The sequence below is a fragment of the Micropterus salmoides genome, unplaced genomic scaffold (assembly GCF_014851395.1).
Source record: "Micropterus salmoides isolate LMB-PRFRI ecotype aquatic unplaced genomic scaffold, ASM1485139v1 Ms_hic_scaffold_17, whole genome shotgun sequence".
Taxonomy (NCBI): Eukaryota; Metazoa; Chordata; class Actinopteri; order Centrarchiformes; family Centrarchidae; genus Micropterus; species Micropterus salmoides.
In genome coordinates, this window is record NW_024040817.1 from 412503 (window position 1) to 433834 (window position 21332).

Genomic DNA, 21332 nt, shown 5'->3' on the forward strand with positions numbered 1-21332 from the left:
CTTTAATCCAGTATGATGCTGAGGTCAAAGGTCATGAACAAGACTTTTCTTATCTGCTTTCCCAGGCTGGCTACTCTGGATTATTTGGCAAATCAGAAAAGACAGTGGGATTATAAAAAGACATGAATGGATCGTGAGAAGCTGTGATGGACAAAGTAAGATTTCTTTCTTTTTTTTTTTTATTGAGCTTATTTTGCTACATGTTCATTGGTGGTTAAAGCAAAAGTAGAGAAATCTTCAACCTTATAGAAAACATTGTGTGTGTGTGTGTGTGTGTGTGTGTCCTCAGTGAAGTGTATCAGTCTCTGCAGTAGCTTCCAGCTGCAGCAGTCAGTTCAGTTTCTGTTCAGTCTGACTGAGGGAGGTTTTTGTACGACACTTTTTCACTGTGTGAACACATACTGACTGTTGATATAGTGTCGACTCTGACAGTAGTAAACTGCTGCATCTTCAGTCTGGACTCCACTGATGGTCAGAGTGAAGTCAGAGTTTGATCCACTGCCTGTAAAACAATCTGGAATCCCTGATGCTCGAGTGCTAGCATAGTAAATGAGGAGTTTAGGAGTTTCTCCATCTCTCTGTTGGTACCAGGCTAAAAGGTGGTAGTTGCTCCAAACTTCAACATTCTGACTGGTCCTACATCTGATGGAGACGGAGCCTCCCAGAGCAGAGCTCACTTCTCCAGGCTGAGTCACTGTGACCTGGCCTCTGGACTCTGAGGATAGAGACAAAAACATAAAGCAGCGTCATGGTTTTGTGGGCTTCATTTCAGAGGGACGGATGTTCATAGAGGAGAGGAGTTTGATTCTCTGGACTTTACCTGTGAAGCAGCAGCAGAGGAGAGTCCAGATGAGGACGCAGATCAAAGTCATGTTTTTGATGAGGAGGATTTCTGTGGCTTCTGTTGTCATGAAGGACAGCTGTCAGTCATCCAGTGTTCAACTCTCAGGACTATAAACTCTCCCAGAGCACTGGAGCATGGTGCTGCTGATGCAAAGTGGCTCTCTATGGAAATGCTCTGACTGACTTCAACAGGGACTTGTATGTGAAATATAGTCATCATATACATAACAAACCAACTTCTACCAGTACAAATTATCTTTTTAGCACCATTGTTACTGCTCTGTATAAAAATTTGTAAGATGACTGCTTCTGTTTTTTCTAATGGAGTTATTGCACATTCCAATTCTAATGCTGTGTCAGTACCAGAACAGGTAACAGGTAGAGGTTACAAAGAACTGTCAGTCACCTGCTGTGCTGTGTGAATTTAAATGCTTAATTTGCAACACTTCATTTGCTGTCAGTGAACCCAGACTGGATGTTAACTGTAAGTAAATTTGACTCTTTTATTAACCAAAGTTAATTTTATTTCATAACTGTAGACATTAGTGTATTTTAGCTGTTGCAATGATTCTTGAATGCGCTACATTATGTCCTCCAACAGATTAAAATCTTCTTCAATTAACCAGTTTTGTATCACAAGAATTAAATTTCAGCAGTTTCAAGATATCATGTTTTCGGTCTGACAAAAAAATAATTTTTAATATGTTTTAATTGCAAGATTATTGTAAAATGTATTTTTTCAACCTTACATGTGTTTGTCATTTACTTATTAAAGGTTCAGTGTACAATATTTAGGAGGGTCTTTTGAAAGAAATGCAATATAATATCCATAACTATGTTTTCAGTAGTGTATAAAGACCTTACATGATGAACCGTTATGTTTTTATCACCTTAGAATGAGCCATTTCTATCTATCTACACCGAGGGTCCTCTTACATGGAAGTCACTATGTTTTTACAGTAGCCCAAACGGAGAAACTGCTCTACAGACTGTGTTTCGTCACTACATTGAATACATCTGAAAAACAAGCAGAAGAAGAAGAACAACAAGTAACGTTAGTAGTAGTAGTAGTAGTTTTAGCAGTAGTAGTAATAGTAGTAGTATTCGTATGGTTTATTAGAAGAGTAGTGAAATTTTGACAAATGGAGGACCACACATATTATTTAACCCAAGAGCCGACCTAACGTGTCGGCCACCGTAGCTTCTCTTGCATGCTTGGAAAAGAAGGGCTGAGCGGTGACTGATGGTGCATTCATGTGGTGTTGGAATAATTGGATTTATTTTCCTTTTCCTTTATTGCAAAAAGAAGAATAAAGTGTAAATGGGACATAAAAAAGTATAGAAAACAGCAAACAAATATAAGAAGACACAAATAATAAAATATTTGCCAGGGGTAGTCTGTATCATATATACATATTAAAAGAGGACCATGTGTTGAAAGTTTTCACAGCCTTTTTGTTGTTGGATTTAGAAATTAAATTTCTCTGATAATGCTAATCTAACACATCTTTGTAGTAGCGTCCATGTTGATTCCACATTCCGACATAAGAGCGCATGAACACACCAGAAGTCGGAAGAACGACTTCACAACTCGGGAAATGGGACCATCCGAGGAGCACGTGAATGCACAGTGAGCCGTTGGTTGCAAACTGCCACCCTCACCACGAGATGCTACTAAAACTTATACACTGAACCTTTAAACATGAATGCATCACAGGAACAAAATGTCATTTTAACTTCTTTAAATTTGTAGTGAAACCTGTTTGTTGCCATGGTTCAGCAGTGATGCCTGCCTTATGCCAAAGTTACTGAGCTCAGCAGATGAGAAAAGAAACGCTTCTTTTACATATGTCTCAATATCTGGCAATCTTTAACTCTCATTTGTAAGTTATTGAATATTTATTACGTGTTGTTATGCTTTTATTGTTGATCAATAAGGCAGAGACCAAAAAGTTTTATCCAAATTCATGAAAACTTCACATCTGCTCTCTCTCTCTCTCTGGTTCTGTCTTTTTCCCTTTACACGTTTTAACATTAAGTGTTCTTGCCTGTTGTATTATTAGTGGTTTTAATAGTTCAAAACAATAAAAATCTCATCAAATACTGCTTTCCTTGTGGATTATATTTTTTTTTTTTCAAGTTTGACATGTCATGATTTTCTTTTTTTTGCCATACATCTAATAATAGGACCAGTCATTTGAATAAGGTATGAAGACACAATAATAGCAAGACTGTCTTTTTTTAATGTCACTTGTTCATACTTTAATAACTGGGGTACCACTAACTATAAAGCATGTTAATATAAAACCACAGTTTATCTTGTATTACAGGAGATTCCTCTTAATGAAGATTCATATGTTGTTTAGACCTAATTTGTAAGAATGTCAGGAATCTTATTTTTAGCAACAGAAATAAAGAGCAGGATATAATCAGCATAAAGTGATACAACATGACTGTGAGATTTTAACCCCAGGAATGTTTTAAATAACAGGCCCAATGAAAGTGATGACAACTCAGTCTGTGTATGTAGAAAAAAATAAGACCTATTCATCTCATCAGTGGTGTCCAATTACAGGAATAACTACTGTCTTTGTTTTTAATAATCACATTCCATTAGAGACCGGGTTTACCACAGGGTCAGATAACTAGTATTTTATAAGATCAGGTGATAGTAAAAAAAGGCATTAAGGGCCATGTACAGAACACATCTGATAGTTTTGTCAGTACAACCAGACAGTGTTTATCTGTTATCCTAAAGCAGGTAGGAGCTGGTGTGAAAGGAAGCCATTTTAACAGAAGCAGTAAGTCTGTGCTACATGTTGTCCTTCACATCTGCTCTCTCTGTCCTGCTCTGCCATCTTTGGTTATGAAGGTTTCTGGTGCTGATCTGTGTTCATATTTTATTTTAACTGGAAATAGCTGAAAAAGCTGAGATCCAGTGAGAAGCTGAGGTACCTTTCTCATTAACTGTCCCAGTTTGGCTCTTTTTTATTAATTGGCAAACCAGACAAGACAATGGAATTATAATGAGATATGGATGAATGGTGAGAAGCTGTGATGGAGAAATTTAATTTAAAGATATTTTTACTCATTGAACTTGTAGTGATACATGTTCATAGGTGGTTAGTTCAAACATGTTGAAATGTTCAATCTATTTGATGAAAGTGTGTGTGCTGTGTGTGTGTGTGTGTGTGTGTGTGTGTCCTCAGTGAAGTGTATCAGTCTCTGCAGTAGCTTCCAGCTGCAGCAGTCAGTTCAGTTTCTGTTCAGTCTGACTGAGGGAGGTTTTTGTACGACGCTTTTTCACTGTGTGAACACATGCTGACTGTTGATCCAGTGATAACTCTGACAGTAGTAAACTGCTGCATCTTCAGTCTGGACTCCACTGATGGTCAGAGTGAAGTCAGAGTTTGATCCACTGCCTGTAAAACGACCTGGAATCCCGGATTCTCGAGTGCTAGCATAGTAAATGAGGAGTTTAGGAGTTTCTCCATCTCTCTGTTGGTACCAGTGTAAATAGTGGTTGTTGCTCCAAACATAAACATCCTGACTGGTCCTACATTTGATGGAGACGGAGCCTCCCAGAGCAGAGCTCACTGCTCCAGGCTGAGTCACTGTGACCTGGCCTCTGGACTCTGAGGATACAGAGACAAAACATAAAGCAGCGTCATGGTTTTGTGGGCTTCATTTCAGAGGGACGGATGTTCATAGAGGAGAGGAGTTTGATTCTCTGGACTTTACCTGTGAAGCAGCAGCAGAGGAGAGTCCAGATGAGGACGCAGATCAAAGTCATGTTTTTGATGAGGAGGATTTCTGTGGCTTCTGTTGTCATGAAGGACAGCTGTCAGTCATCCAGTGTTCAACTCTCAGGACTATAAACTCTCCCAGAGCACTGGAGCATGGTGCTGCTGATGCAAAGTGGCTCTCTATGGAAATGCTCTGACTGACTCCAGCAGGGACTTGGATTACTCTGATGATGCTGTTTATTAATGGAACAATCAGTGTTGATAAGACATTTAAAAAATATATATTTACATGATTTTGGTTTCATGCTTCTAGACACATACTGACTTATTTCAGTTAATTGCTAGAGAAGAAAATGTATAAATTTATTTTAAAATTAACAATTAAAACATTCATTCAAGTCTTATTTTCACATGTCAGCTGATAAAATGTTACAAACAGAAACTATTTTTGGTGAGTTTGTTTGTGTCAAAGTCAGAGAGCCGTGTCTCTCTACAGTGAGAGGTTTTTGTACGGCGGAGTTTGTATCACTGTGGGAAACGTTCGGTGGAGGAACCAGACTGGATGTTGGAAGTAAGTTTCTGCTCATATACTAAATACAATATTTTCAAGTCATACTTTAAATTCAGCTTTTGAAAGTTTAAGACAGTGTGGTATCCAATATATGTGCATTTGACTCATAACAGTTTAAGCACTTTAGCAGCAGGACAGAGGGTCAGTGACCTCCTGAGGGGAGAGCAGTGATTGGTGGTTATGTAGGGACTGAACCCTTCTATAGAATTTGACCTCCAACCCCTTGTTTTGTTACCTCAGAATAGTACTGTACCCTTCTATGGGTCGGAGCTTTATTTTGCAGACTCAAACCCTTCCATGGTATCTAACAGATACCTACACATATCCTATATAAGCTATGTTTGATGTACAGAGAGACAGAGTGGCCATCGGGCTGGGTCACTCTCCAAGCTGCTGCAGAGCTTGTAATTGATGCTGAACTCCTTGATTTAATAAACTTTTATGATCAAGAACAGTGTCATTTCTTCTCAACACATCATCGCAGCATTATTGTTCGGACACCACAACAGGTAAATAGATCTTGGTTTAATTATAAAACTTTTATTGTTCATGTTTTAATTTCTCTTCCTTTACCATGGAGGCTAACTCAGAGCAGGGTTCGAATCATTGAATCACTCATCAATTATTGAAGTGGAGAAAATATAAAACTTTAATGTAAAAATGTTTAGATTAGTTTAGTTTAAAATGTTCACCACAATAATAGCTGTTGTTCTGATTAAATACAATTCACTTTCTACAGGTGAAATTGAAGTGAAGATAACGAAGGGTGTTTTAAAAATGTTGCGTATTATTATTTATTTGGAAAAAGAATACAATATTTCCACATATGAAAGTGAAAGGACAACTTGCACTACTTTTGTAAGTTAACAAAATGGTCAGAATATCTGTCAATAAGTGAAGTTATATAGCTGAGGAGTGATACTTGTATGATTGAATTTGCACTTGAACAGTAAAGATGTTTAAACTGTATCTAGTGGTTCAACTCATCATTATAGCTGTTAATGTAAGTGAAGAAACACTTTGGTGATGATTGAAATCCAGATAAAGAACATCTTGTTGTTCTCAGTTCATTTCTGTTTTGGTTTCCACTGAAAAAATTATTGTATTGTTAAATTTGTTGATGATCATGTTAAGAAAGTTTGTTATTTATTTCCAGTGTAGTTTGATATATTTCAGGTCGTTCTGTATGATGATTCTCTCTGTGCTGATTTACATGAGAGGCTTCTTAAAGGGAAGTGAAACAATGTGTGAGTGAGTGACTGGTGGAGCAGAAAAAACATCTGACAGAAACTCCTTAAAGGAGAAAATCAGCTCTCACACAGTAAAGGTGTCCTCTAAGCTGATTGGTGTCTCCTAGGTGATGTCCGTCCCAGCCTGACGGTGCTGCCACCCTCCAGTGAGGAGCTGCAGCAGGGGAAGGCCAAGAGGAGGAGGAAGAGGAGGAGTCCTGCTCATCTTGTGTCCTTCACAGTAGCATCCATAATTTGAACCTTCAGAAATTAGAACAGGTTGCAACAATCTAATGGTTATTTCTGCAGTACAGTGTTGTAAAAAATATTCATTTTTGGCAATAAAGGTAAAAATTATACTTTTGGTTTACATACGTTTATGCTTTTCTTTTCTTGTATGGTACTGTATACAATACTGTGCTACAGCAGTAATATTTTGACAAATAAATATTTGCTGTTTCAACACTGCATTGGTGTTTACAGTGAATTTCTCAGCACATTTTAGCAGATTACTTACACTGTAAAACAATTTATGAAAGTGTACACATAGGCCTATGAAAGACAAAAGAGTATTAGATTTAGAACAATAGTGTGTAAATGGTATATCCAAAAACGTACTATTATGAAAAAAGTGCCATTTGATGCAAGTGCTTCATTTTGGGATGTGTTTAAGGCATTTTGAATGCAGTGTTATATTTTGAAGGCGATATGAAGCATTTGCATTTTGTGTGTGCAGTTTTCCGAATTGTGTTTAGAGTTTTGAAAAAAGGAGACATAGTTTTGAAAATGTGTGTAAGCAGTTGGAATGAACTGTAATGTAATATTAATGCAACCAAGACATTATAAAAATCTGTTTATTCTAGATGGCAGAAACTGCTTCACTACACAAACTGCAAATTAGTTATTTAGTGACAAAGCTAATTTTTAAAAGTATTTCATGGTAAGTCAGATTTACAATATTTGACTCATAAATGAAGATGTGCTATTGGTAGAAACTCTCATGTTGAAATGGGTTTAGACATGTCCTGAAAGTTTCATGAATCTAATTAAACTAAAAAGTCTATGATGAATTTATTTCATTTGAATTATGAGGTAAGTTATTATCAGCACATTATATCAGTATCAGAATCAGTAGTTTGATCTCAAAATACAACATGTGTGTTTACATTTGTAGAAAACTAAACTGTGTGACTTCAATATAAAACTTTTAAATCTATTTTATTTGAAATATAATCTATAAAGGAAATTAATGTGTTTGACTTCATTGTCAGTAAATTACTAAAGTATTTCTATAACTTTCCAGCTGAAGGAGGTTTTTGTACGACGTTGTATCACTGTGTGAACGGACGGCTGTAATACTGCTGACAGTAATAAACTCCTACATCTTCAGTCTGGACTCCTCTGATGGTCAAAGTGAAGTCAGTTCCAGACTGACTCCCACTGAAACGATCTGAAACTCCAGACTGACGGGTTTGAGCATCATAAATCAGGAGTTTAGGAGCTTCTCCAGGTTTCTGAAGGTACCAGTGCAAGTCATTAGTAACACCTGAACTGGCTTTACATCTGAGAGAGACAGTCTGTCCTGGAACAACAGACTGAACTCCAGGAGACTGAGTCAGGATGATTTCTCCTGATGAAAAAGAGGAGAAGGGTTATTGAGAAAAATCCAGTTTGGAGAAAGATGATCAACATCCAAACAGAAGAGTCAGAACAGCTGAGAGCATTGATCTACATATTTACATATTTACGTGTTGAAGTTACTGAAAACTTTTTCAGTAACTTCAACATGTAATATGGTGTTTTAGACAATGATTAGTGACATTAATGTCAATGTAGGTTTGACATCTTTAGGTGTCTGTAATGTGGAAATTTCTTCAAGTAAAGTAGTGTTGGTGTTTGAGGGGATGCTGATGCCGACGATCTCAGAGAGCTTCCTCAAGAAACTCCAACCAGAAAACATGGAAGTCATCATCAGCTACATTACTGTTTTTATGACATGATCTTCCTCAGCAGATGGAGTTCACCCAGCTGTCATGGAATATTTTAACTCTGAAGCCATTCACTAACAGGACCGCACCAAGTTAGAGGTGGTTTATGTGATCATGTTTACGAGGAGGGGTCAAGAGGGAAGGGATGAAAGGGGTCGAGGGAAGGTGGAAAAAGAGAACCCGGGGGTCGAGACTCAGGGTGGGGACTCGTCTCTGTAGAGGCTCGCTTGTGGAGCAGCTAATGGGAGAGAGAGTTTGGGCGATCTTATGTATGTGGTGGTGATTGGATTAGCAGGTGTGTGTGATGGGACACTGATGTGGTTTAATCAGTGAGGGGGAAGAGGGAGGCGTGGTCCTGTTACTGGACCTCAGTTTACATAACGCCATAAGTGGACATCCATCCATCATCAACCTTATCCTGCGTACAGGGTCGCGGGGCTGGAGCCAGTCCCAGCTGACTTTTTCATTTTGGAGAAAATGTGTTATTCGACATTCGTTAGTATATGCGGATATAGTTATATCAAGGAGGTTACTTCTTTCTTTTGAATTTTTATGATTTAAGTTGATATTTAGCTTCTCTATAGATAACATGCGTTTATATATTTAAAACACTATATTGTGCTTTCAGGGATGTACTGGGTTTTTTTGGACAGTCTCTGATCCTGAATGTTTCTGATGACGATCTGTGTCTTAATATTTTCAATTAAATGTACATAGTTGAAATTGCTTTAATCCAGGATGAGGTTGAGGTCAAAGACATTAACAAGACTTTTCTTATCTGCATTCCCAGGCTGGCTACTCTGGATTTTTGGCAAATCAGAAAAGAGAGTGGGATCATAAAAAGACATGAATGGATCGTGAGAAGCTGTGATGGACAAAGTAAGATTTCTTTCGTTTTTTTTAAATTGAGCGTATTTTGCTACATGTTCATTGGTGGTTAAAGCAAAAGTAGAGAAATCTTCAACCTTGTAGAAAACATTGTGTGTGTGTGTGTGTGTGTGTGTGTGTGTGTGTGTGTGTGTGTCCTCAGTGAAGTGTATCAGTCTCTGCAGTAGCTTCCAGCTGCAGCAGTCAGTTCAGTTTCTGTTCAGTCTGACTGAGGGAGGTTTTTGTACGACGCTTTTTCACTGTGTGAACACATACTGACTGTTGATATAGTGTTTACTCTGACAGTAGTAAACTGCTGCATCTTCAGCTGGACTCCACTGATGGTCAGAGTGAAGTCAGAGTTTGATCCACTGCCTGTAAAACGATCTGGAATCCCTGATGCTCGAGTGCTAGCACGGTAAATGAGGAGTTTAGGAGTTTCTCCATCTCTCTGTTGGTACCAGGCTAAAAGGTGGTAGTTGCTCCAAAATGAACATCCTGACTGGTCCTACATTGATGGAGACGGAGCCTCCCAGAGCAGAGCTCACTGCTCCAGGCTGAGTCACTGTGACCTGGCCTCTGGACTCTGAGGATACAGAGAAAAAAATAAAGCAGCGTCATGGTTTTGTGGGCTTCATTTCAGAGGGACGGATGTTCATAGAGGAGAGGAGTTTGATTCTCTGGACTTTACCTGTGAAGCAGCAGCAGAGGAGAGTCCAGATGAGGACGCAGATCAAAGTCATGTTTTTGATGAGGAGGATTTCTGTGGCTTCTGTTGTCATGAAGGACAGCTGTCAGTCATCCAGTGTTCAACTCTCAGGACTATAAACTCTCCCAGAGCACTGGAGCATGGTGCTGCTGATGCAAAGTGGCTCTCTATGGAAATGCTCTGACTGACTCCAACAAGTACAGGGTTTAGTCTGATGATGCAGTTTATCAAAGGATGAATCAATATGTGAGAGTATTGATAAGACATTTATGATTCATGATTTTGGTTCCATGTTTGTAGGCATAGTTGGTTTAAAAATATCTTCTGCCTTAATTGCCAAAGAAATAAAAATATTAATTGAATTTAACATTGATATGTCAAATTAAAACATGCATTTTGCATATTATTATGTCTTTGGAAAAAGAATACAATATTTCCACATTTCAAGTGAAAGGACAACTGGCACTAATTTTCGTAAGTTAACACAGTGGTCAGTATATCTGTCAATAAGTGAAGTGATACAGCGGAGGAGTGATAGGAGTAAAGGGAAGTGAAACAATGTGTGAGTGAGTGACTGATGGAGCAGAAAAACCATCTGACAGAAACTCCTTAAAGGAGAAAATCAGCTCTCACACAGTAAAGGTGTCCTCTAAGCTGATTGGTGTCTCCTAGGTGATGTCCGTCCCACCCTGACGGTGCTGCCCCCCTCCAGCGGAGAAGGACGGCCGCTACAGCTGGAGCAGCACCCTGAGGCTCCCTGCAGACCAGTGGAGGAAGGTGGGCTCTGTGACCTGTGAGGCCACCCAGGGCTCCCAGGCTCTGGTCTCAGAGACACTGAGGAGAGACCAGTGTTCCCAGTCCTGACCTGACTCACTGGGACTTTGCTACTGGTTTTACTCTGCTCTCTGAACTCTGTAACTCTCTCTGTGTCTGTGTCTCTTTCTTTCCTTCAGTCACTCTCTAATCGTGTTTCATGAATAAAGTGATGTAATTTTGATTATTTCTACACAATAAAGACCAGTTCATCAAATTAGTTGTTGTCATTTCTGTTATTTTGAAAGTAACAGTTGGTAGAGGTCGCGCCCCATGAACAAGGCTGAGTCCTTACTGCAGCGGCCTGGGTTTGAATCCCACCTGATCATCACAGTTTCAGTATCAGCAGTGAGATTCTAAAACATATTATAACATAATGTTTTCCTACAAACACAGGCTCATTAAAACTAAACTGTGTGACTTCAGTTTAAAAAAAAAAATAATACATACATACATACATACAGGAAGACACACCATGGTAAAAGGTTAACACCATATGTTTATTTAACAAAAATAAGACATTAAGAGGTATTGCGAACTAACATAATTAAAGCATGAGGTATGTATCGGGGCGGCTGTGGCTCAGGAGGTAGAGCCGTTAATCGGAAGGTCAGCGGTTCAATCCCTGGTTGCTGCTGTTCCGCCAGTGTATGAATGAGTGTGACTGTTAATTTCCGTTTGAGCACTTAGGCTCAGTGTATGAATGTGTGTGACTGGTGAATGCAGATGTAGTGTAAAAGCGCTTTGAGTGGTCGAAAAGACTAGAAAGGCGCTATACAAGTACGGAGCATTTACGGAGCTTTAGTGTGTGGGTTCAGTAGTGTCAGTGCAGGATGATGGTTGCATGAATGTATATGTGTGAGGTGTTGTGTATTAGGCAAAAACAAGGTAAATACCACAAAGCAGCAGTCCAAAACCAAAGAAAACCAAACTGAAGGGGAAAACCGGGGAGCCGGGCCGCAGAGAGGTCTGACCTGGCCTCAACAGCAGCCTCCTGCAGAATGAGAAGACAGATTTACACATAGCCTACACTCAAGGGAACTGGGCCCAGGTGCCTCCAGTTACCACAATTGTCACGCTCTGCCGGTTGGCCATCCTTTGTGTTGCACTTTTGTGTTTAGTTAGTGTTATTTTGGTCTGTTGGGTTTTGGGGGTCTGTCATGTCTTTCGTCTAGTGTTCGGTAACCCTTGTCATGTCTGTTACCCCAGTGATCTCTCTCTCTCTCTCTCTCTCTCTCTCTCTCTCTCTCTTTCTCTTTCTCTCTCTCTCTCTCTCTCCACCTGTGTTGCTCCCGCCCTGCTCGTTAGTCCCTGTGTATATATACCTGGTGTTTCTGTCTTGTCTTTGTCCGGTCATTGTTCATGTTATCCCCCAGTCTGTCATGTGTATACTCTCTGCCTGCCTGTAACCAGCCTTGCTTGTCTTGTCTCCCTGTACTTTGGGATTTCTGTTATTTAGCCACTTACCTGTAAGTGTGCTCCCTTTTGGTTATATACACAGCGAGGACTGTTCGAAAGAGGCTCCTAGGGGCCGGGCTGAAGTGATGCGAAGCCAGAAATAAGCTCTTCATCAATTGATAGCAAAGACAAGCCAGGCTAAAGTTTGCAAAAGACCTTAAGGATTGGACTGTAGAGGACTGGAGTAAGGTCATCTTCACTGATGAGTCCAATTTTCAGCTTTGCCCAACACCTGGTCATCTAATGGTTAGATGGAGACCTGGAGAGACCTACAAGCCTCAGTGTTGGCACCCGCTGTTAAATTCGGTGGAGGATTGGTGATGATCTGGGCGTGCTTCAGCAAGGCTGGAATTGGGCAAATTTGTCTTTGAACAATATCTTGATGAACATGTTCATCAAGATATCACTTTTTCAGTCTGACAAAAAAAACAAATTCATAAAAGTTTTAAAATTTAAATTTAGCACAAGTACTGGGCCAAGTATTTTTCATATGTTTTAATTGATCTATGTGAAAGTTATTGTAAAATGTATGTTTTCACTTTAAACCTTACATATGTTTGTCATTTGCTTATTCAAGGGGTGGCTGTGGCTCAGGAGGTAGAACGGGTTGGCTGTTAATCAGAAGGTCGGTGGGTCAGGCTCCCCCTGGTTGCAAGTCAAAGTGTCCTTGGGCAAGATACTGAACCCCGAATTGCCCTGGCTGTTCCGCCAGTGTTTGAATGTATGTGAATGTTAGTTTGGTTTGAGCACTTAGGCTCAGTGAATGAATGTGTTTGACTGGTAAATGCAGATGTAGTGTAAAAGCGGTTTGAGTGGTCCTTACATAATGAACCGTTATGTTTTTATCACCTTAGAATGAGCCATTTCTATCTACATACACCGCGGGCCCCCTTACATGGAAGTCACCATGTTGCGCAGCCCAGACGGAGAAACTGCTCTACAGACTGTGTTTCGTCACTACAGACACTCAAGACACAAATAAGCCATGGTACAGCAGTGAGGCCTGCCTTATGCCAAGGTTACTGAGCTCAGCAGATGAGAAAAGAAACACTTCTTTTACATATGTCTCAATATCTGGCAATCTTTAACTCGATGTTCGGGTGGCCCTGCGACTAGTTAGCACTCAGGTCCTAGGCGTCCAGTTTCAGCAGCTGGGTTGTTTAGTGGAATCAACAAGCCTCACTCAAAAAGGGAGGTGAGGTCAGATAATGCCAAAAGGGGGGAGGGAGTTTTGACATGGAAAAGCTAGAGACATCGCCTGGGGTTTGGTAAGGATCTGCAGAGACTCAATCAGACATGCATCGCTTAAGGACTGTGCATTCAAAAAGCCTTAGTGAACCCCTCTCGCCGTAAAGGTGTCACTGGAGGTCACTTAGCAGGACAACAAAGGAGCTGTCCGGCCCCTCTCTCTCCACAGGTTGCCTCCGACATCAAAAGTACCACCCTTTCTGATCCCTTTTCCCGCAGAATGGCTGAGCCATAAAACACCATTCCCTTCTCTCTTTAGCCGATGTGCAAATGTGATAAGCCAGGCGTGCAAAAGGGGGACACGAACAACTCCTGCCTTCTTAAGCTTAAACAATGTGTCATTATAAACTGTTGTTCTGTTTAAATAATAATCCTCGCTAAGTTAGTAGTGGCGTTTGCCTCTTAGGTTAGTACGTTACCATGTTGTTGTTGATATTGTTGTTGAAAAGAACCTAAATAAGTTAATTTTGCAGTGTAATTTTCAGCAAGGATCCCTGACATTTCTTCATTTTATGTTGTAACCAATGCTTTGACACTTTAGAAATGATGATAAAGAAATGTCATCCTATACTCGATTAATTTTCCAGCTCGAATTTAATGTTAAATAACTAAATTCCCCAGCTCCGGAGCAAAGAATTGTTTAAAGAATAATCAAAGTTGAATATCTACTCTTCACGTAACCAGAGCTCCCCAAGTGGACAAAATAAGTATTACATGCCATCGTTCTGAAATGCCGTTTAATGTATAAATGTTACTCTATATATTAATAATTTGATGCCATTCGTGTATCTTGCTTATACTCTCTAAGTTAGAACGGGTAACAATCAATATTATCTAGAAAGCTAGTTAAGTTCCCCTCATCTGATGTGATTCCTAGGAAAGGTTAACTACTGACAATTGTTTTCCACTGTATCAAATGCTTAAAACTAAGAACTAAGAACTGTTTGACCATTAAGGTTTGATTGTGGGAAGATATTTGATTACAATACGCGCAAACAGATTTTGAATAGACATATTAAAAGTTTAAAGAAAAGACAGTTTCTCAGGAAACCGTAAACAAGGCCTCAAGGGGAACAAAGGACTGCCCCTCTGGGAACTACGCCCCAACAAACAAAAAGAAGACACACGCTCTTGTTCGCCCTTTTTTGTCCTGTTCTCTTCAACTGCACTTCGGCACACGCCCAGCGCCCTAAGAAGTTCGACCCGGCGAAGCGAAGGCTCTTTGTTCGTTCCAAGCCACACACGCGAAGTGCCGCGTCCTCAGCTTTCCCTCATTTCCAGCAACTAACTTGTTGTTTTTATTTTATTTTATTTTGTTTGTTAAAAGTTATCAGACTGTTAAGTTACACTAGTTTAATTCAAGAACGACCGAGTTCTTTTAAGCTTTATTCATCGAGCTAACTTACACTGCTCCCACTGACGTCCGGAACCCAACCACGTGGGCCCGCCTTGCCAGCAGTAACCCAAAGAACATCCAAAACAATAGCCTAATTGCCAGACCGAGGACGGTCAACACTGGAGTGTTTTTCTTCATTCAGACATGGAGAACCCCGGAAAATTCTCTAGCAGAAAGCCAGGAATCGGGCAGATAGCGTGGGGACCCGTGCAACAGGCCAAGGCAGGCCAACGACACCAGTAAGGCAAACCAAGGCATTCTGTGATCAGTGATGTCCAATAGTCTGTTAATCCAGTATCTTTAATCCTTAAAACTCCTAGACAAATTTAACTGAGTTATTATCATAGCTTGCATTCATTAGCTGCCCGTGTGAATCAAAGACTTCACACAATAGAACCTCACATTCTCATTGTTTAGCCATTGTTTATTTCTTTGATGTATATTTAACCGCATTTTATGTCACCTTAGTTAGTTACTAAATTTCACTGTAATCACAGGAATCGTGTGTGTGTTGCCTACCTCCAAGTCACTGCCACGAGAATTTACCCCTCCGATATGAGACTGACTGGTGGATTTAAGAAAACTGATCAATTATTAACTGATCACTAGTGAATAATTGTATATATATAATTGTATATGTATAATTATTAACCATACCTAGGAAATCCAGAGAATCTCGGGTGGTGCCCCGCGAAACGAGAGCTTAATGAATTAATATTCTCTTAATATTAAAATTCATAATTTTGGATTGATTCTCATAAGTTTATTAAAACATAAGTAGACGTGCTACAGTTTTAACTGTTAATAGCAGGTTTTGTCCTGGAGGTCTGTCCTAGGCGGCTTTTTGTTTGATTAAATCTTTTGAACTGTACCTGCCTGTTCCCATGTCTGCATTTGAGTCCACCCAACCATCTCCACACCACCACACACAACAATTAACTCTTTATGTATTCTTCTTTGGAACAACAACAACATGGTAATATAACTACTCAAATGGAGTGAAGAGACCTGCTAAGTAACTTAACAAAGATTATTTAATTAAACAAGGTAATAGGTAAGTTATGAGGAGTCAATATTAATTTGTCCACACAAAGGAATTCGGGGCAGCGTCCTTCTCTGGCGTCTGGAATTTCTCACACCTAAATGTGAAAGTGAGAGGGTATGTTAGGAGTCTAAATTGATGGCTCTTTGGTGGGGTAGGGAATCAAGACTGAAGAAGGGGGTCTTTGATGTCTGAGGTAATCTGAAAGAGGAACTTCGTTACCATGGTTACCCTGCCCTCTTGGTCTTGGGAATGTTTAGAGGTTGTTTAGTTTATGGCTGCTGAGGTCCTCACAGCCTGGTTCAGGTTGAGGTTAGTTTCTGGACAAGGTTAATATTGTCATTTTAATAGTCATACAAAGAGTCTGTTATATCTGCTTCACTGGAGGTGGTAGGTTTTATGGCTGAAACTGCCCAAGCAGCACTTTGGAGTGGAGCAAACCTTTCACCCCCTCCTCTGGGGTACTTTGGCTGTCTGTTGAGGGTTGATATCTCACCAGAGACCGGGTTTACGTCAGGGTCAGATAACTAGTATTTTATAAGATCAGGTGATAATAAAAAAAGGCATTAAGGGCCATGTACAGAACACATCTGATAGTTTTGTCAGTACAACCAGACAGTGTTTATCTGTTATCCTAAAGCAGGTAGGAGGTGGTGTGAAAGGAGGCCATTTTAACAGAAGCAGTAAGTCTGTGCTACATGTTGTTCTTCACATCTGCCCTCTCTGTCCTGCTCTGCCATCTTTGGTTATGAAGGTTAATGGTGCTGATGTGTGTTCATATTTTATTTTAACTGGAAATAGCTGAAAAACCTGAGATCCAGTGAGAGGCTGAGGTCAAAGGTCATGACCAATACCTTTATCATTAACTGTCCAAGTTTGGCTCTTTTTTATTAATTGGCAAACCAGACAAGACAATGGGATTATAATGAGATATGGATGAATGGAGAGAAGCTGTGATGGAGAAATTTATTTGATTTGCACTAAGATATATTACTCATTGAACTTGTAGTGATACATGTTCATAGGTGGTTAGTTCAAACATGTTGAAATGTTCAATCTATTGATGAAAGTGTGTGTGTACAGTGTGTGTGTGTTTGTGTGTGTGTCCTCAGTGAAGTGTATCAGTCTCTGCAGTAGCTTCCAGCTGCAGCAGTCAGTTCAGTTTCTCTTCAGTCTGACTGAGGGAGGTTTTTGTACGACGCTTTTTCACTGTGTGAACACATACTGACTGTTGATAACATGAAAACTCTGACAGTAGTAAACTGCTGCATCTTCAGTCTGGACTCCACTGATGGTCAGAGTGAAGTCAGAGTTTGATCCACTGCCTGTAAAACGATCTGGAATCCCTGATGCTCGAGTGCTAGCAAAGTAAATGAGGAGTTTAGGAGGTTCTCCAGCTCTCTGTTGGTACCAGGCTAAATAGTGGTTTGGGCTGCTATAGAAAACATTCTGACTGGTCCTACATCTGATGGAGATGGAGCCTCCCAGAGCAGAGCTCACTGCTCCAAGCTGAGTCACTGTGACCTGGCCTCTGGACTCTGAGGATACAGAGACAAAAACATAAAGCAGCGTCATGGTTTTGTGGGCTTCATTTCAGAGGGACGGATGTTCATAGAGGAGAGGAGTTTGATTCTTTGGACTTTACCTGTGAAGCAGCAGCAGAGGAGAGTCCAGATGAGGACGCAGATCAAAGTCATGTTTTTGATGAGGAGGATTTCTGTGGCTTCTGTTGTCATGAAGGACAGCTGTCAGTCATCCAGTGTTCAACTCTCAGGACTATAAACTCTCCCAGAGCACTGGAGCATGGTGCTGCTGATGCAAAGTGGCTCTCTATGGAAATGCTCTGACTGACTCCAGCAGGGACTTGGATTACTCTGATCATGCTGTTTATCAATGGATCAATCAATATATCTGAGTATTAATTATAAATCTTTTAAAAACTATTTTAATATAATATATACTATTTTAATATATATTATAAATTATTTTGGTTTCATGCTTCTAGACATATGTTGTTTCAAATTGTCCTTTATCTTATTTAAATAAGAATAAGAAACTTTCATTTTAAAATAATATATCAAATAAAAACATGCATTCTGGAAATTTGTTACACTGTCTTATTTTCACATTTAACATAGAGCTGAAGAAACAGCCATATTGGTGAGTTTGTTTGTGTCAAAGTCAGAGAGCCGTGTCTCTCTACAGTGAGAGGTTTTTGTACGGCGGCTCAATGAGTTTGTATCACTGTGGTGGACTTTTGGTGGAGGAACCAGACTGGATGTTGGAAGTAAGTCAAACCTTTAACAAACTTTTATTTTAAGAGCTGTTTTTGTTCTTTTATATTCAGCATGCCAAGAAAATATTTGACTTTCTAAATTAATGTATAATATTTAATAAAATATTATGCACTAAGATTAAATGTTCACTTCAGCAAATCCAATTCAAAAACTCGTTCCATTCAATATATAGAACAGTAGGCTAAACCTGTGGAGAAATCACTATTTACAATATTAAAGGTAAAGTTGTAGCTTGAAGGCTTGTAGCCTTAGTTTAGTTTGACAAAGTCAGACAGCCGTGTCTCTCTACAGTGAGAGGTTTTTGTACGGCGGCTCAAAGAGTTTGTATCACTATGGTGGACTTTTGGTGGAGGAACCAGACTGGATGTTGGAGTTTCTGCTGAAATACTAAATACAGCATTGTCAAATCATGCTTTAAATTCACGATTTGAACGTTTGAGGCACAAAACTTTTATTGTTCATGTTTTTATATCTCCTCCTTTACCATGGAGGCTAACTCAGAGAAGCTTGACTAAACTTTTCTTTACACATACCTGTCATACTGAAATTCAAACACCCTGAAGTGGCAAAAAGATCAAACTTTAATCTTAAGGTAAAAATGTATGCCAAGATTAGTTTTGAAATTTCCACTGCCATAATAACTGTTGTTAGGATTTAATAAAATTAACTTTCTTCCGGTAAAATTGAACAGATAGAAGATAAAGATGGATACTTCCAAATGTTGCATATATGTTGGAAATTTGTTTGAAATCATTTAAAAACGTTGGTAACGATGAGTGAAATACATATGAAGAACATTTCCTTCTGGTCAGTTCATTTTCTGTATTTGTTTACTCTAAATGTTTTAAATTAATGTATAGTTGAAATTATTGAAGAGAAATTTGATATTTTAAATCTGTAGTTAGATATATTTCAGGTCGTTCTGTATGATGATTCTCTCTGTGCTGATTTGCATGAGAGGCTTCTTAAAGGGAAGTGAAACAATGTGTGAGTGAGTGACTGGTGGAGCAGAAAAAACATCTGACAGAAACTCCTTAAAGGAGAAAATCAGCTCTCACACAGTAAAGGTGTCCTCTAAGCTGATTGGTGTCTCCTAGGTGATGTCCGTCCCACCCTGACGGTGCTTCCCCCCTCCAGTGAGGAGCTGCAGCAGGGGAAGGCCACGCTCATGTGCCTGGCCAACAAGGGCTTCCCCTCAGACTGGAGTCTGGCCTGGAAGGTGGACGGCAGCAGCAGCAGCAGCAGCTGGGAGGAGAGCAGGAGCCCCGGGGTGCTGGAGAAGGACGGCCGCTACAGCTGGAGCAGCACCCTGAGGCTCCCTGCAGACCAGTGGAGGAAGGTGGGCTCTGTGACCTGTGAGGCCACCCAGGGCTCCCAGGCTCTGGTCTCAGAGACACTGAGGAGAGACCAGTGTTCCCAGTCCTGACCTGACTCACTGGGACTCTGCTACTGGTTTTACTCTGCTCTCTGAACTCTGTAACTCTCTCTGTGTCTGTGTCTCTTTCTTTCCTTAAGTCATTCTCTAATCACATGTTTCATGGTTAAAGTTTGTTTACTGGATTTAATTTGGATTATTTCAACACAATAAAGACCAGTTCATTCAAATCTGTTGTTTTCATTTCTGTTATAGTGACTGTACTCAGATCATTTAACAATATTCAACTTTAAGTAGTGAAGCTTCATTGATGTAATAATGCTCATGCTGTTAACACTGTAAGAAAATAAAAAAAGTTATTTCAAATTAAATAATATGTCATGATAGTTTTATTTTTTACCAACAAAGATGCATTTTCCTTCATTTTATCAGTGCAGGATTATATCTGAGGTAATTTCTTGTTCTCCTTGAGTCTCACCTTACAGAGTCTCTGTTTAGCAGAGACACTGTAAAGTTTCTCTTTATAGCTGCATTAAGAGAACTTTCTAAATGCAGGTATAAACAAGGTGTGAATGAAAGAATGAAAGCGGGTGTTTTCATGAATTCATTTAAAATGTAGTTTGTACAAATCTACATTACTCAATACAGTTTCAAGGATTAAAAAATAAATATAAAGTACTTTCAACATGAGAAGGTTCTTATCTCAGATTTTCAAACCAAAGATTTTATGTCAGTGTTGCATATACCACACAGTGACACATTGGTCTATTCTGATGGAGCATGCAGGGTGAAACAGTAAACACAAATATCAAATTCCCATCACATACTCCTCCCTTGTGAGCATTCTTTGATCACTCAAGAATATACAGCATTACAAAAAGATCATCAGGTCATAGAAAGACATCATGATGTAATCTACACCAGTTTAACCAAGAAAACGAATCTGGGTCCTTCCTTTCATCACAGTTCTGCTGCTGCAACAATGGCATGTTCACTTGTTCATGGAGTGTGATCATTTGAATAGACACACATTTATCAATAGCTCTTACAGTCAAACCTCTGGCACATGGAATAATGCAACATCCACAGAGAGGTAACAGCGCTACAGCAATCATTAGGCCTGCTAGTATGGGCATCACTAAGGCTTTTTATTTAGCAAATACAGAATCAGACCAGTCAAACATATTAGTGTCCACTTCAGAGTTCTCTGCAAGTTCTTCTCGTAGCGAACGCATTCCTTCCAGCACTGGGGTCACCGAACCATCTGGAGCTGTATTGTTGGGCACAAACGTACAAGAGGAGTTATTAAAATTATCCAAGCATCCCAGCCTCTTTGGGTGCTTCTCTTGCCTCTAACACTGCTATGTGATGTCAATGCCTGTGTGTAGTTCACTGTGGTGTTCTGTTGTGGTGGCTTTTGTGCATCATGCTTGTGATCTAAGAACTGCAACAGAGGCACTGTTAATGCTATTGCAATGGCAGCAAACATCTGTGTTGTTCCTCGTAGGCCCACACATGTCTGGGTGTCTGACTGGGTCCCATGGATGTCTCCTTCCAGAGACAAACATGCTACTCACTCTTAAATCAGCAGTGGTGAGACCAGGAGTTTTCCCACTAGCTCCCTTGTGTTGATGTTTGCTGTCTAACAGCCTGTGGTCCGAGACAAAGGGTGCCTAAGCGTTCCCAATCCCTCCTTCACTCACAACACAAGGTCAGGGAAAACAGTGGTTCAGTTGCTGATTGTGCACGC

At 39.9% G+C, this 21332-nt stretch overlaps 1 gene segment (V, D, J or C); it reads left to right on the top strand.

The window, feature by feature from the left end:
* Positions 1–18166: 18166 nt before the first annotated feature.
* On the top strand, positions 18167–19513 carry LOC119907315 (the record flags this gene model as incomplete). The annotated part of the segment is given in 2 exon segments: positions 18167–18197; positions 19305–19513. Coding segments are annotated over 2 exon segments (240 nt in total), but the record flags the coding sequence as incomplete, so codon positions are not given.
* Between the last annotated feature and the right edge of the window lie 1819 nt (positions 19514–21332).